The sequence below is a fragment of the Macrobrachium rosenbergii genome, chromosome 1 (genome assembly GCF_040412425.1).
Source record: "Macrobrachium rosenbergii isolate ZJJX-2024 chromosome 1, ASM4041242v1, whole genome shotgun sequence".
NCBI lineage: Eukaryota > Metazoa > Arthropoda > Malacostraca > Decapoda > Palaemonidae > Macrobrachium > Macrobrachium rosenbergii.
Genome location: NC_089741.1, coordinates 24,031,492 through 24,048,991, shown reverse-complemented (window position 1 = coordinate 24,048,991; position 17,500 = coordinate 24,031,492). Strand labels below are relative to the sequence as shown.

At 39.6% G+C, this 17,500-nt stretch overlaps 2 protein-coding genes across 3 annotated transcripts in view; both read left to right on the top strand.

Annotated features, from left to right (window-relative positions):
- LOC136839744 (dentin sialophosphoprotein-like) overlaps positions 1–16,561 on the top strand; it is a 34,338-nt gene extending 17,777 nt beyond the window's left edge. The window contains exon 3 of the mRNA XM_067106092.1: positions 16,390–16,561. Within this exon, the coding sequence (XP_066962193.1) occupies positions 16,390–16,561 (172 nt within the window). The remainder of the gene's footprint in view (positions 1–16,389) is intronic.
- The window catches only part of LOC136842054 (ankyrin repeat and BTB/POZ domain-containing protein 2), a 503,426-nt gene that overhangs the window by 95,134 nt on the left and 390,792 nt on the right, over positions 1–17,500 (top strand). The window lies entirely within an intron of this gene.

The following is a 17,500-nucleotide window of genomic DNA, read 5'->3' as shown; positions in this document are numbered from 1 at the left end:
TAAATACGGCGACAAAGTTTGTGGGTTTTTTGTTACTCCCTTGCTAGTTATTCGCCCTATTTTAGTTTTCGTAATTATGTAGTATTATATGTTACAGTAAGATTGTGAAACCAGGGAGTTCGCGAAATCCCTGAAATTTTCAGGGAATTGGTGAAATCACCAATTCACTTTAGAACAGTGATTCATCTACACTGTTTCGCCGTGTTGCGTACTAGCCCCTCGGGGGATCAAATGTCCCTAAGTGAATTGGCGATTTCACGAATTCCCTGAAAATTCCAGTGATTTCGTGGAATCCCTGGTTTCACAGTCTTACTGCAACATATATATATATGTGTGCGTGTGTGTGTTTGTATGTGTGTGCGTGTGTGTATGTGTATGTGTATGTGTAAGTATTGCGTATGTATATATTGAGAGAGAGAGAGAGAGAGAGAGAGAGAGAGAGAGAGAGAGAGAGAGAGAGAGAGAGAGAGACCCACACTGAGTGATATGATTCTGAAATCTAAATTTGTTGGTGGCAGTTTTCTTGTGGCCTTAGAAGTCAGGGTCTTACATTTTGCCCCCCTTATTTTTTTTCTGTAATTTCAAGTTAGATCTTATCTACCTTTTCTTATTAATTAATTAATTAGTTTTCATGTAGGCACGTTCTTTCCGTCTTTTCTGTGGCGATCATAAAACGGTTATTCATATTATGACATCGAGAAGTCGATTCCTTGGCTGTTGATGGCTGTAAAGGTCCTTTTCTCCAGGAGGTTGGTTTTTCGACTGTTGACTTCTGTACAGCAGTTTAGTCCTTTCATTTTCTCTCTCTCTCTCTCTCTCTCTCTCTCTCTCTCTCTCTCTCTCTCTCTCTCTCTCTCTCTCTCTCTCTCTCTATGATTATTGTTAAGAAATACATGCACACTTCTTGGCATCCTAAAAGAATTAGCAAAATTTTAGGTGTAAATAGCCATTTTCTTCAGCGTTGAAGTTTTTATTTTCCTAAAAAAAAAAAAAAAAAAAAAAAAAAAAAAAAAAAAAAAAAGTTTTCCAAAGATAATAATTTTGTTCTGGTACTTATCGGCTGAACAACTTCTCGTACTGAGTGGGTGATGAGAAATCTGAACGAGTGCGTAGCACTTTGAGGAGAGGGCCCAGGCTGCCATTCAGTCTCTCGGTCCAGTGCCTGATTCATGACGGGTTTACTTACGTATTTTCCGGTGATGTGACATTTCAACTTACGGTGGAGTTGGTGATCTTAAGGTTGGAATGCCATTCGGTGCCTTCGTTGAGAACGAGGTGGAAATGTGGATGTGTGTGTGTAGTTAAGACTTCCGACACGATCGCAAATGGTTATTGTCATATCTGCACTTACGCATTAAATAAAATATATTTGGACATGTATGTATTTGTGTGTACGTGTGTGTTTGTGTGTGTGTGCGCGCGCGTGCGTGTATGCATAATTATATATATGTGTATATATACATAAATATATGTATATTCATATATATATATATATATATATATATATATATATATATATATATATATATATTATATATATATACATATATATAATATATAAATAGATAGATAAATATCTAATAACTTGTGTAGACAAGCTTCTTGGCGGAATTTCTATATTGTTCCTTTTCATTATTTTTTTTTTTTTTTTGTCAAGTTTTTTCTGTGTGGAAACATTTCATCTTCCGAATTCCACGCATACTTTTCTCTCTTGACCGCTCGAATTGAAAGCCGTAAGCCACAAACCATACGGTTACCAACAGAGATATCACAGGACTATTTTTTGTAACAGTGGATCCCAGCCTTATCAGATGTAAACTGGAGCGAGTTATGAAATATTAGATAAAAAAAGGGGGGGAGTTTACGTAGTTCTTTGTCGGAGTAAGCACGTGTGCCTCTTTGGGTTGGAATCCATTGGGAGTAGGTGCTCTACTGCCAGTTCAGGGTGGGGCCCTTGGCCCCAAGGCTCTCGGGTAAGGGAAGGAACTTCTGGTGTGTAACTTTCGACGAATCGAGGAAATCTGACAAGAAGCCGAGTTTCAGTTCCCCGAGGCATCGGATTCTCATTGAAAAATATATGAGCGAGTTAAGGACCTGGCGGTGGCTTGGTCTGTCCCATAATATTTTTTTTATGCTTTTTCAGGCTGTTTTGGGGCAGTTTTTTTGAAGAGCAAAGGCCGATAAAATGGGCACCCTAATGTCTTTATGTAGCCCATACCCGGTAAAAAAAAAAGAAAAGGGTAAAAAGTACTATATGTGATACTCTACCGTGAAGGAAGTTGGGTCGCCATTTCAAAACAGAAAGGCTATAAGAATTAAGATGAACAGAAGCAAGGAGAGTATACCAAAGTGTAACAGTTGAACCAAGCAGGGAAATCGTAGGAAAAGAAAAAATTTCGATCCGTAGAAGATACCAGTTACATCGGGTTAATGACCTCGAAGCGCTTAAAATTTCCAGTGGAACAGATCAAAATGCACTTGGGAGCTTTCGCTGAGCAGTCCACACGAGGGCAACAATAACAGCAACATCTAAAACAGCAGGAGCAGTAACAGCAGCAGCAGCAGCAAGCAGGCCGCGGTCCTCATGTCGGCGGTCTTATTTCATTCCTTACCTACCATCTCTCTCTCTCTCTCTCTCTCTCTCTCTCTCTCTCTCTCTCTCTCTCTCTTAGCTGCCCGTGCCTCGCTCCCTCCCCTCTCCAAAAACCCAAGCCTGCCAACCCGCTTAACCATACATTTCCTCTATTTTCTTCTCCTCCTGTACTGCAGAGGAATCTGCAGGCGTTCCCAGTCCTCCTTTGAACTGCAACGAAGTCTGAAACGGGCCGTATATTGTCATGTTACGCCGCAGTAGCGAGGCGAACGCGTTCTTCAGCACACATTTTTTCGGCAATGTTGGTCAGAGTGTAGGTATGCAGAGACCTAAACTTCCTCGTCCCAAGTATATATAGGAAGGCCGCTGTCCGTTTTTATTAGGTTGTCGTTTTTTTTTGTTTTGTTTTTGTTTTTCAGTCGTTCGAACGAAGCTGTCCGCGGCGTACGAAATCGTTTCGCACAAAATTTGAGACACTTGACGTCGGGCGTGTAGCTATCTTACTTGGAGCGAAGAGAAGCTGGAAAGAAGATGCGAGAGCGCGAGAATGATAGGGAATCAAAAGACGAACCGGCAACTGCGCGCGAGAGGCATCCATTCAAGTGGCCGCTGGCATCACCTCCCAGCCTCAACTACCCGTCCCTTTGACCTCTAGAAGGCAGATACAGCTGTTTTCTGGGAAGTCAGCAATATATTCCGTCTGCCAGATTAGACAGGGCCCATCTTTAGACGGGAGTAAGACGAGGGGCTGGTGGTGGCAGGGAAAGAGGCGATGCCCTTGACTTATCAGTAGAGAAGGCGGAACGATTCTCCGCCATATAATGGGATGAAAGGGCAGTAGCAGCTCGCAGCCTGGGGGTACCGGGATGGATATTTGGCACTCGGGGTCCACGAAATTTGGTGATAATTGCTTATTGAGAGGATGACGCTGTCGCCTCTGCTGTCCTGGCCATTGGGCCCAGTTGAAATTACAGCTTGTGGGGCTAACTGCAGAGTTACTCTGTAGTTTCATTTCTTTCGAATTTAATAACTTTCGTACGGTTATTTGTAATGAATGGTATCTACCTATCTACTTCTCTCTCTCTCTTATCTATTTTTACTTCTTGTCTTGTTTTCGTAGTCTCTGTTTAGGGGTGCATGACTGGTGTAAGGTTAAAAGTATGTTATTCAAGAAATGTAAGAACTTTTGGAATAATTCGCCGCATTAGGTATGTATGTATATATATATACCCCCAACACACACACACACACACATATATATATATATATATATATATATATATATATATATATAATTATATATGTATATATATGGGTGTGTATACATATGTAATGTGAATGAATTATTCCAAGATCTTTATATGAAGAAGTCAGTATGTAACATATGATATATATATATATATATATATATATATATATATATATATATATATATATATATATATATATATATACATACATACATACATACATATATTTTAGCTATTGACAGGTCACTTTGATTATGATAATACGTCAGCTACATGATTAAATTGCATTCATTTACAATATAACATTACTTAGTCCAGCCCAGAGGTTTAAAGAACACCCAGGAGTGTGAAAGAGAAAGATAAATGTAATACGAAAGTAAATTTTTTTTATTTTTTATTTTTTTTTTTTTAGCTTTAATGGGTACGTATTCATTTGCTTACGCATTGAAGTCTCTCAGTACAATGAAATATATCGTGCAAATCCCGTAGACATTTGTGGCGTTCTGGGTTGACATACATTTCAGGTCGCGCTTTCCCGTAGATTTAAATATCTTTGATCGCTGCATTTACTTCCGTGGTACCCCCTGAATGCTTCCAAGGAAGTTTCTTATAAGGTGCTCATCATATAAGAAAGTGGAAGCCAGTAAGGTGACTTCTACTTATCAGGGAACTTGCATAGTAATTGGCACGTCAATTCAAGGTTCCTAGTAGTATGTGGATATTTTCCACAGTTATTTATAAGTTTATTTTCAAGTTTTCAATATTTTTTGTATCGGATTTTGCGGAAGGCAACTTTTTTCTACATTTTTAGCACTCAAGAACTTAAGTACGCTCTTAAAAATGAATGCAAAGACCCCATTTTCTCCCTTGTCGCAGCCATGACCTATAAAGTTTCAACTTTCGCATAACACTGCACACGAACAAAAATAAAAGTTTATTTCTTCGAGTTTATCCAAAACTAATTACAAATATGTCTTCTTGAACAAGACGACAAATCTAATGTTAGATAACGCTGAGATTACTTTTAAAGGGGAATTTTGATATTGTATAGGACTGAAATGGGAAGATATGAAAATTATGAAATTATCAGCGAGATTAATTAATTTTAATGATACTGTAAAGATATTTGTTATTACACAAAGGTATATGCTACTGTTATTAAAAGTAAATTCCAGTGTGGAATGGTGGGGAGATTTTCCTGTTCTATTGGGGAAGTGTGATGTTATAAGCATATATAGATTTGTATGATAATTAAAGTGCGAGTAAATCGAGAAGATGAGAGGTCATCGAACCTATAAAACGCAGGTTTCTCGTGAGAGTAACAAGTAAAGTCTGTGTAATAAAAGTTGGCGAGTTGAGGAATCTCGAACAGGTAATAGAAAGTAATTTCCCCCTCAAGCGGTGCACTGTAGGCATTACTTAAGGTTCTTTGCAGCGTGCCTTCGAACCCTAGCCGGAACCCCTTCGTTCATTTTACTGTACCTCCTTTCATATTCTCTTTCTTCCATCTTACTTTCCAGCCTCTCCTAACAATTGATTCATAGCGCAACTGCGAGGTTTTTCTCCTGTTAAACCTTTCAAACTGTCAGTTGCCGTTTCAGCGCTGAATGACTTCATAGGTCCCAGTGCTTGGCCTTTGGCCTAAATTCTACACTCAATTCAGTTCCAGAAATCAGTGTATTTGGTTGCAATGAAGAAGCTTCGGGGAACGTAAAAAATACTTGGGAGAAAAAATGTGAAGGTACAATAGATGAAGAAGTCGGCATGTAATATATTTGACTTGTGAGTCATATAGTTTCTTCCAGGAAAGGCGGTGCTAAGAGCGTTAGCATGGATGAGGAATGATTTGAAATGGTGGATGGATATTAGCATCTGGAAGGAGATATTACGAATAGTGTCAGAATGAGAAAAATAAATATGTGAACCGTGGAATAAGCGAGAACAAAAAGGCAGTGGAAAAACGTTCAGTTGTGAAAGGAAGAGATATTCTGGGGTGACAAAAGGGAGTATGAATGAACCTCCTGGTAAGCCGATTCGTCCTTACGAAAATGCAGGATGGTTTTTGACCATGCCTCTAAAGAAGCAGCTACAAGAACTTCGAAATGAATGATCTCCGACCAGTATTTGGAGTAACAGGGGTAGAAAGAGTGAGAGTGCAGCAACATGTTGATCTGGGAAAGTAGCGAGGTCGACGAGGAAAAACGGTATGAATGGAATCAGGGGAGTGACTGGAGGTGAGAGAGAGAGAGAGAGAGAGTGAGGGATGTCTCAGAACTGATTCACTTGACAAGAGAGAAAAGTGTGAATGTTCTTGATCACTTGCGTCATTATAGGCGCCACATTGAAGAAGAGGAAGAAGAGCAGGTCCTCCGTCTGGAGGAAATTCTTTGGTGAAAATTGTAGATTAGTTAGATATCTAAAACGACGGAAGAGGGATCGTGAGAATGTTAAGATTGTTTGGGCGCCTTGATATTCATGTAGTGAGAATGCATGCAAGAGAGAGAGAGAGAGAGAGAGAGAGAGAGAGAGAGAGAGAGAGAGAGAGAGAGAGAGAGGGAGAGAGAGGTGAAGGGTTTGAGGGGCTCAACGTGATGTTGTTAAGATTTTCGTGTCAGGTCGTGAATTTTTGCAAAGGGTCTCCCGTTCTTGATTGACACTCGCATGTGCTTCGATGATTCGTACGAGTTTCGATAGCGACCATGTCATTCATAGCAATTTCAGTGCCGGATCATGAATGTCGCAAAGCATATAATCAAATTCTTTTTCAAATAAAATCACACATTTTATATATATATATATATATATATATATATATATATATATATATATATATATATATATATAATGTATATATATATATATATATTATATATATATATAAAATGTGTGTATATATATATATGTTGTATATATATATATATATATACTGTGCATATATATATATGTTATATTTAAATGCATATATATATATATATATATATATATATATATATATATATATATATATATATATATATATATATATATATATATATATATATATATATATATATATATATTGTGTGTGTGTGTATTCACGTACGTCTCTTTACAGAAATTAACCAGTCAGTCATGAAGAGAAATTAACTACTATTTTTAATTTGAATCCTGCACAAGTGCACATTTAAAATCCAACTTACCAATGTTCCGTGCGCAGGTTTAAGCAGTAGCACCATGAGGCAATTGTCTGTACGTGTAAATTGAATCACTCCTAAACCAAGGAATAAATCTCTGTGCTATAATTGAATAACTGTTAATGAAGTCTATTAAGGAGTGACGTAGGGAGTATGGGTTGGGTGGGTTGGGGGTTACAGGGGGCGGGCGGAGCTTGGCATTCTTATTGGCTGTAATTCAACGGGAATATTAGACCTTGAGACTCGTCCTAACCATTAAGTAGGGTAATGTGAGTACCGTCAATTAATTTTACTACATGTTCACTGCTAATGAGCTACTTGGCAATTACTTCGCATGATGATGATGGGGGCCAGATGTGGTGCCTGTTCGTATTGGGTATTGGGATGGGAGGGGGAGTTTAGTGGTTTTGGGGTTGGGGGTCGCGTGAAAATATTTGATAGCTGATTTTTGGGGTGTTTCGGAGGAAGTAACAAGTCGAATCAGTATGTATAACTAGCAGTAATAGTTTGTGGTATTCGACGTTGACTCTTCTGTAGTGTATTTTTATTTATTTATTTTATTTATTTTATTTATTTATTCATTTATTTACTTAGTTATTTATTTTCTGCTGTTTCATCACAACAAAATAGATCTTTTGACATTCTTCCGTGATGGGGCCAAGCGTCTTAACCTACGTGAAAATAACAGACTCACGTAAATGACCACGTAAATGCTTCATGATATTTTAAGATGCTAGTCGAGCGATTTGGTCATTTATCCTTTTCACCTTTTCAAGTAAGGAACTTTGTCCTGTTTGGTGTTTTGTCTCAATTCATAAAGATATCTGTCATCGGAACGTTTGATGGACCCATCCGTTCTTCAGCTTTCTTTTCTCACGGTAGCAGGATTGAAATTTTTGCCTGTCTCATTTTCGGTGGCATGAAAAGGTTGTGGCCTTTAGAACCCCGATGCCATTATGCTAGATAAGATTAGGAAAGCCGCGCATGTGGAGTGGAACCCTCCCTCCCTACTTATATTTGAATTGAGGTTGATGCAATATTTTTAACCTCTTCTTTTACAGGGGTTTTTAACCTTGTGTCACAGAAAGATAACAGTGCATGATGAATTACTTACAGTTGGAACCTCTAAAATTTATGCAAAGATTACAATTGTGCACAAGCATGTTTACATATGCAACGATTAGAGACAAGAACAGGCATTTCAGTCGACACAAAAGATTCAAGTGTAGGATTAATGTGTCCAATTACACAAGGATTGACGGGACGATAAGGATAGGCATGTTTATTCATTTGATGAAAAGCGTGTTTATTTATTCAGAGTTTGCTGTTGATAACGCGCATGTTTATTCACACACAGATCAGAAACGATTGATTACGGTCTTATGTATTCATAAAGATTAATGTTGAGGAATACATGTTTGTTTATAAAAAGCTGAGACAAGATGAGTATGGTCAGTTATACAAAGGTTGGGGTTGCAGGTAAACATGTTTATACCAGAGGGCGTTTGTCTTCTGTGGCGCTGAAGGGGAGACTTACTTAGATTAGGGGGAAAACGTATATTAGAATTTGGGAAAATATAATCGGGTGGGTGGAGGCCGGGTAATATACTTTGGGAAAATATTCAAGATCAGGTAAGATTTTAATAAGGTTGGGTAAATATACTGTGTGGGAAAATATTTGTCAATATACTAATATGTGGGAAAATACATAAGACATACTTTGATACCGAGGTATACAAAATATACTGAAACTATATGAAGATCGGCTAATAATACCCAAAGATTGGGACAAGATATAAGGTAAATTATTCTAGGATTGGGGAAAATATGAAAAATTGGGGAGTTGTACAAAGACTCGGTACAAATTAACCAAGTTTTGGTGAAAATATGCTAAGATCTGGGAAAATATATTAAGGGTAAGGTTGAGGATAACCGTTCCATCTGTTCATGGTAATAATCCCTCATGGAAAGCATATTAGAGTTCCATAAATTAATATAGGAGTTGTAGCCTTCACATCTTTTCGAAATGTGATACAGAGAGAGAGAGAGAGAGAGAGAGAGAGAGAGAGAGAGAGAGAGAGAGAGTAAAGAAGCCATACCTTAAAGAACAATGATATCATTAATTATGATAACGAGACTGTAATGAATCACCCGTGTAGGTTGTTGGCTGAGGGGCGTTCCACGGCCTTTGTTCACGGTTACTGCTTTCCCGCACAGCGATTGTAAATCATCTCCTTTGTGATAGATAGACTCTCGCTGCTAATATTTTGGTTTTTGGGGGAGGAGGGTGTAGGGGCCCTGGCAGAGGGGGGTGTGGTTGGGAAGCGGATGGTAGATGTGTCTTCGTTGCATCCGGAAGGAACATTTTCTTTCTTCCTTCGACGCTTTTCCCCCTTTATTTTCCTTATAGACTCTCCCTGCTAATATTTTGGGTTTGGGGAGGTGGGGGGTGCTAGGGGCCCTGGCAGAGGGGTTGTGGTTGGGAAGTGGATGGTAGATGTGTCTTTGTTGCATCCGGAAGGAACATTTTCTCTCTTCCTTTTACGCCATTTTCCATGTTGTTCATTATTTTCCGCGTCTGTTATTTTTTGCTTCTGGTTCCCGTCATTGTTTTACCCAAGTACCATTTTATTTGCATAAAGAGGGAGTTCCTTCTCCCTGTATTGACCAGTTTTGTGGCTGGTCGAGTTTTAAAGTCTTGACATACTTCTCTTTATTATGTGAGTTTTTATATCCGTATCTCTACATCATCATTACAGTTTGAGTTCCCACGTTTACCAGTTTTTATCTTAATTTGGATTTTTATAGTTATATTTTTGACTCGATGCAGTTTGAATTCTCGAGTCCACCCATCTCTGTGCTTGAAGTTTATGCGATTTTTCTCATAAGCAGAAAAATTGACTTCTAGGATAACTTTCATTGAGGCTGATTTTCCGCTGTAGACGAAAAGGCCTAGTTAAGGCTTGATTAAAAAAAAAAGTCAATTTTGCATTATAAGGGCAGATTGTTTTCTGTTTTGTATAGGCTCTTCCTTTGCTAGTTGAATTTTGTATATTGAGAAATGTTATTTGTCACTATCAAGCATCATTTACCTTATGAATTGAGAGCTCTGTTGTGGTCGTGAATTTTATGAGTGTCTTTTACCCAGTGTATCTGTTCTGACAAACCTTAGTCTTTTCATTGGTGCAGGACTCATAAGTACTGCTATAAATATTGCTGTCAATATAAAACGAAACTCTATAATTATGTCAGCGGATGTGTTTATTCCAACTTAGATTTTGTTGCTTGGGCACAACGTTATTTGCGTGAACGCTTTCAGATTTAGGGTAATAACGATGAGTTGACTTGTTCCAAACCACCATTCTGCCCTAAAATGGAAAACTGCAGTATCTGGAAAATTTTCGAAATTGAGATATGCCACCTATTGGGGCTCGTGAAACACTAATACACGCATTACTGCAGTTTCAGAATGATTCTTCAATGCCTTCCACGAGTATTTAGCGGGTCCCATTTGCGGTATCTGCAAAATCAGTAGTAAGGCAAGGGAATATTTACCATTTTTCTCAGTTTTGATTTTTGCAGACACTGCGTCTTCCATTTTAGGGCAGCATTGTGTTTGGTGGTAGTGAGAAGAGTTTCTTTCAAGCCGTTTCTCCATTAACAGCAGAAGCAGGAAGTGGTATCCCTCCGTGAGTTCTTTAACTGATCTTACATACCGGGGAATGAAATAGCTCGAGTTTTTTTAAGGTTTTACTTCGTTGGTTATTGTTTTCATCCCATTACCCTCTGTTACTTCTTTCGAATGAACACCATATTCTCTGGAAGCTGGAATTTCAAGTCAGTGGTCCCTGTAGGCTTGTTCCATATGAATAGGCTTCTTTTTCTGAATAATAAGACCAGACGTGACGTTGATTGACAAAATCAAGAAGAAAGTATCACTCATTGATGTCGCAATACCGTGGGACACCAGAGGAGATGAGAAAGAAAAAGAAAAAATTGATAAGTATCAAGACCTGAAAATCGAAATACGAAGGATATGGAATAGGCCAGTGGAAATTGTACCCATAATCACAGGAACACTGGGCACGATCCCAAGATCCCTGAAAAGGAATCTGGAAAAACTAGATGCCGGAGTAGCTCCAGGACTCGAGCAGAAGAGTGTGCTACTAGAAACAGCGCACATAGTGAGAAAAGTGATGGACTCCTAAGGAGGCAGGATGCAACCCGGAACCCCACACTATAAAAACCACCCAGTCGAATAGGATGGCTGTGACAGACCAAATAATAATAATAATAATAATAATAATAATAATAATAATATTAACGAGTTGTCCTAACTGATCTCACTGGCATTAGTATCGATTTTGCCTGTTATACAGGAAACCGGCAAGCACCGTCAAGTCATTAGATAAAAAGTTTTCTCAAAAACTGACATAGACGAAATTTAATGAATGCTGTTACGAAGAAGTTGGAAAATCTTGTAACAGACTTGTGAATCCCGATACAAATGAAAGTATGTAGAAAAGAAAATTATGAAGATAAATACGAAAATGCTTTGCAACAAACCGAAGAGAACAAGGTATCCGTACCTCTCTCTCTCTCTCTCTCTCTCTCTCTCTCTCTCTCTCTCTCTCTCTCTCTCTCTCTCTCTCTCTCTCTCTCGTTTAGTTTCAATGCTTCATAACGATCCCTTTGGGGTCAGCCGGGGTCAGCGTTCAAATGCATGGGGCATTCATCTACACGTGTGTGCCAGCGGGCTTAAATCTCTTTAATATCAAGGCGAATGTTAAAGACTGCTTGAAGTGTTTAGTCTCTCTCTCTCTCTCTCTCTCTCTCTCTCTCTCTCTCTCTCTCTCTCTCTCTCTCTCTCTCTCTCTCTCTCTCTCTCTGTCGGTGAATTTTAAGAATTAACGGATTCTTAAGGCTACTGGAAATTGAATTTCTCTCTCTCTCTCTCTCTCTCTCTCTCTCTCTCTCTCTCTCTCTCTCGCTGTGGATTTAAAGAATAAACGGATCTTTTAAGACTACTGAGACTTGACTCTCTCTCTCTCTCTCTCTCTCTCTCTCTCTCTGGTGAATTGCGATCCATTGTTTGAACAGCATGGCTTAATCTTGCGGACCATTGTGTTCCGTATTGAAACAACTGAGTATCTCAACATTGAATCGATAGAGGACCCACCGCCGAATATTGTTTAATGGTTCATATTCCTTGTCATTCTTTACAAACGCATTATCCCTTATGCGTCAGGATGCATATTGCATGCTGTTTTTCAAACAAGGGTTTCCTTGAAATCTGTAACTTGGTTCATGATAAATTTCATTCTCCACGAAGGAGGTTTTTCCTCGAGTATGTATCACACTGCATGCTACTCTTTTTCAGAAGGTTTATCCATGAAGTATATAGCATGATTCATGATATATATGTCATTCTCCTCGAAAGGGTTTTTCCTCGAGCGTGTGTCATTGCAATTCTCACAACTTGTGTTCGGATGCCTGTTCCTTATCCTTTCCCACGAAGCGTCTTGTCCCTCAGTTATGCATCAGGATACATGTTCCTTGCTATTCCACGGCATTTCCCACGAGGGATTGATTCGCAGAGTATGCATCACGGTGCACATGCTTGCCCCATTTGCCACGGAGACCATTCAAGTCCCACCTGTCTCTCGGCTTTGGAATTCATGGGTCGCCCTTGTAAACTGCCACCTGACAATGCTGTCGATGAGGCTCCAAGCGGGATTATCCATATTGATCGCTCGGGCTGCGATGGTTTTCCACAGTGGTTTATTAGCATGCGAAAGCAATTGTCCTCTGTGCAGATCGCCCTTTTGCGTTATTGATATATTGCTTAACGGATATTATTTCTTTGCAATTAGGCTTTAGAACTGCTCTAGGGGATCGTGCGTTCTTTAAGATTTTGTTGTTTAATTGAGAGGGCAATGGGAAGAGCAATATAACGTTATTTAGTAGCCCAGGCCCGAAGAAAGAAAAAATGAAGAGGGGGTCGGTATAAATACGCAGGAATTAGTAGACTTGCCTCTGAATGAATGATAAGTCAATGGATCCTGGAATACAGAAGATGGAAATTTCCAGAGCATGGGATTAGATTGAAAGAAGAGGTCGCAGAACCGTACAGTGCAAGAATTAGAGGCTCTCGGAGATTTTTTTTGTGTATCGTATTTTTGTTTGTTTGTGTGTAAGGGATGAATAGGTATAACCAGTGTGATAACGTGGGTGGTTCATTGCTAGTTATATCTCTCCTAGTCCAGATTCCAATCCTGGTTTGGAGAAGGAATTTCTCTATTTTATTTCCATTTTCGGACCCTAAATTTTCAGGAGAATGCTGGTTCCGAAAATGTTAAGAAAGGGAGTTTGATTAGATTGCTTTGCTTGTTGGCTATTTTATTTGCTGCATAGATCGGTAGAATGTGACCCGTAGATTAAATTTCATTTTATATATATATATATATATATATATATATATATATATATATATATATATATATATATATATATATATGTATATATATATATATATATATATATATATATATATATATATATATATATATATATATATATATATATATATATATACATACAGTGTGTGTATGTATACTTATAGATTTATCTATCGATCTATCCATCTACATCAATAATCTATATATATATATATATATATATATATATATATATATATATATATATATATATATATATAAATATACATATATATATACATATATATGTGTGCATATATATTTACGCATACTATAATGCGAGGCCAACAGTAATGTTCCGAGCATTGTCGGCTTCTCGATGGAAGTTCGAAAGGCTCTTTGTTTTGATGCGCACGGACTTAGAGAGAGAGAGAGAGAGAGAGAGAGAGAGAGAGAGAGAGAGAGAGAGAGAGAGAGGGGCTCCCTGTCGCGCGCTGGCCATGTTAAATGAAGGAACAACCTACGTATATTAAAGGGGATTTGTAAGGGTTAGATAGAAGTCATAAACAAGCCAATCAGAGATTCTATCGAGAGAGAGAGAGAGAGAGAGAGAGAGAGAGAGAGAGAGAGAGAGAGAGAGAGAGAGAGAGAGAGAGAGATTGTTGTTAAAGATGATATCTGCCAGACACTTATCATTGTCTCTTGTGATTTAAGTACCTAAGAATCATACACACAGTCACAAAATAAATTAGGTGGAAATTGAGATCTGATACCTGAATAAAAAAACAGTAATTCTAAAATGTGTCGAGCAGCCTGATGTCGTGACCATGCTCATGCATAAAGGAAAATGGAGATGAAGAAAAAATGATTGAGAGAGAGAGAGAGAGAGAGAGAGAGAGAGAGAGAGAGAGAGAGAGAGAGAGAGAGAGAGAGACTGACTGTTGTCAGAGGTAATATGTGCGAGGCATAAAGGAAACTGGAGATGAATAATAAAATGATTGAAACCAGGTAATCTGAGAGAGAGAGAGAGAGAGAGAGAGAGAGAGAGAGAGAGAGAGAGAGAGAGAGAGAGAGAGAGAGATATGATAGTCATCAAGCTGAGCAATCTAAGGATGTTGGAAGTAGTGGTCTCATTTCACATATTTGTATTACTGAGCGAAAACTTGCTTTATCATTTTCATCAGCGCTGTGCAGTTTGGGGCTGATGTTTTCAGATCTCAGGTGAGATTTATCTGTAGATGACCCCATCTCAAAATCCTGAACTTGTGGACGACCTTAATCTAAGAACTTGAAAAAAAAGGTATATATTAATCGGTCATTATGAGGACGTCCATAGCTCTGAGGACAAAAATCGCTTAGTGGCTACTCCCGACGACCACATGCTTTAAAAATAATAATAAAACAAGTTGTATTCAGCCTTGAGTTGATCCTACCTTGTGTAAAAAAAAAAATGGTACTTTTCTTGTCAAACTTCCGATGTTCTTAATTCTTAGAACTAAGAACAATTAAGTGGTCACGGAAAATTGTTATGATTAGGTGGGGAGATCGAGGTGGGTGATGAATTCACCACGCGTTGCTTTCCCTCTTATTTCCTTTTTATTTCTGTAAAAGAAAACTATTGTGCCGGCTTTGTCCGTCCGTCCGCACTTTTCTGTCCGCCCTCAGATCTTAAAAACTACTGATGCTAGGGGGCTGCAAATTGGTATGTTCATCATCCACCCTCCAATCATCAAACATACGAAATTGCAGCCCTCTAGCTTCGGTAGTTTTTATTTTATTTAAGGTAAAAGTTAGGCATAATCGTGCTTCTGGCATTGATATAGGATAGGCCACCACCGGGCCGTGGCTAAAGTTTCATGGGTCGCGGCTCATACAGCATTAAACCGAGACCACCGAAAGTTAGATCTATTTTCTGTGTCCTTGATTATACGCTGTACAGAAAACTCGATTGCGCCGAAGAAACTTCGGAGCATTTTTAATTTGTTTTAAGTAGCTAATACTTCAGTACTTAATATTCAGGGCACTGTTGATAAAATCTAGCAGTTTTTTCAACAAATGAACGTTATTTTAAAGCCTGGCAAATAAACTAGACGAAGGTTATTTATTTACCAAGGCATGTACGTTTGTTTTTCGGAGTTTGGCACGAAAAGGAAAAATAAACGCAGAACTGAGCAATCTTCGGATTGAAAATTTCCACGTTTTGAGAAGTGGTGGCTTGCCTGGTGTTACGGCCGTAGAAAAGAGATGGCGGTCACATTACAGCGGAGGGACTGGACCGGGAAGACTAATTCTATAACTTATTTAAAGGTGTCTACAACTTTCGTAATGATAACTTTGAAAATCGAAGAAAGATAACTTGTATATTGGATACAATAAAACATCTTAAGCATAACTTTAGAACTTGAATAAAGGTGACTATTGAATTCTGTCTCCTTCCTTGTTCCCTGAAGACTGTGATATTTAATTTCTTTTTATCCTTGTTTCCACCATACCAGCGATAGATGAGGTCTTTAGGTTGCCCGTCCCATCGGCCTCTGGGTAAGAAAGCATAACGATATCCATCATGGAAGAAGTTTACAAGTCTCATGTTCATGACAGTTAAGAACAGCATGTCCTGTAATGATCTATGTAGCGTGTTCTTGAGGCTACATGAAAGAACATAAGGAATATGAAAGAACATAAAGAACATAGGGATTATATGAATGAACATAGAGAATATGATAAGGGTAACATGTGCCCGATCGCCCCCTTATCATCGACTTCAAGCAGGATCGTTTGCAAGCAAGCACCACCGACAATAAAAACGTACTTTTAGTTGTAGCGCCAGCCACCGCTGTAGCAGTTCTGTAGTTCTTCCCCCCCACCCCCTCCCCTACCCCGCCCCCCACCTACTGGGGTTCTTGGCATACGAACGCAACATTGTGGAATTGGCCCAGTTTTCTCTCGGGGTCTCCCTCCGCCGCGACTGACGAAGCATTTCGGAAGGTGTCCCAAAGGGAGGACCCTTTTCCCTCTACAAATACTGCTCCTGCTGCCGACGACGACGACGATGATGATGATGATGATGATAATGATGATGGGGTTTGTGGGGAAGTCGAAGAAGTTTAAAGGAAGGAATGATACCCCAGGCACGAGGCCTACTCGGGGATGTGTCGGTCGGTGGGCATGAGACAACGGCGGTCAAATATTTTACGTGGACCTGGCAAGTGCCTGTGAAAATACTGAAGGGAACCGAAAACACGCATGCGCAGCTGAGGCGTAGACGTACTGTAGCTACAGATATGAATAGGGGGAGAGAGTGAGATGAGAGCAAAAAGGCCATATAGTCTAAAAAGTAGAAGTAGAACGTTGCGACGAGACTTTAGTCTAGGGCCAGAACTAGTTTTTACCAAGACAAAAGGTTCTCTATGGCAAAATATGGAGCCAACGGAGCTTTAGCGGGCATTAAAATTCGCCGGACTGCCCACGGTAAGGGGCCAGGGAAGCTGCTCAGGTAGGTATGGTAGCTTCAATTACTTCGGACAATCGCGCTTGCTTGGCACTGACGGCAGGCCCAGGTGTCACCAGACACTTTGTGTGGAAAGCGAAGGCACTGGAATGCCGTGCCTGCAAAGGAGCCTCTGAAATCGCGTCAGGATAAGGGCTTGCATGGGCTCTCCTAACGGGGTTCCCTGCAGCCGATGTTAGAGGAGTAGAGGACAAGAGGGAGTGAAGAGTGATGAGTATGGTCCCGGTAAACCCAACCTGCTGACATTCTACAACGTTTCTTTCTACTGAGAGTCTGCGCTCTGCGTCACCTTCCTCCCATCCTCACCGGGATCAGCGTCAGAATGACAGAGACCTAATTGCAAGGGCGGCGCCCTTCGCATCGCGGGCTGTACGATCGGAGTGCTTGGTAAATAAAGCTATGGAGTTGGGGTGTGCGCGTGCCCCTGGGTACAGGTGGAACGGAGAGGAGGCGAAGGTCCAGACAGGCCTATGAGAGGGTAAGGGCCCTACCTACTACTGCCTACCTATACCTCTCGCTCTCGCCGTCCTCCCTCTCTT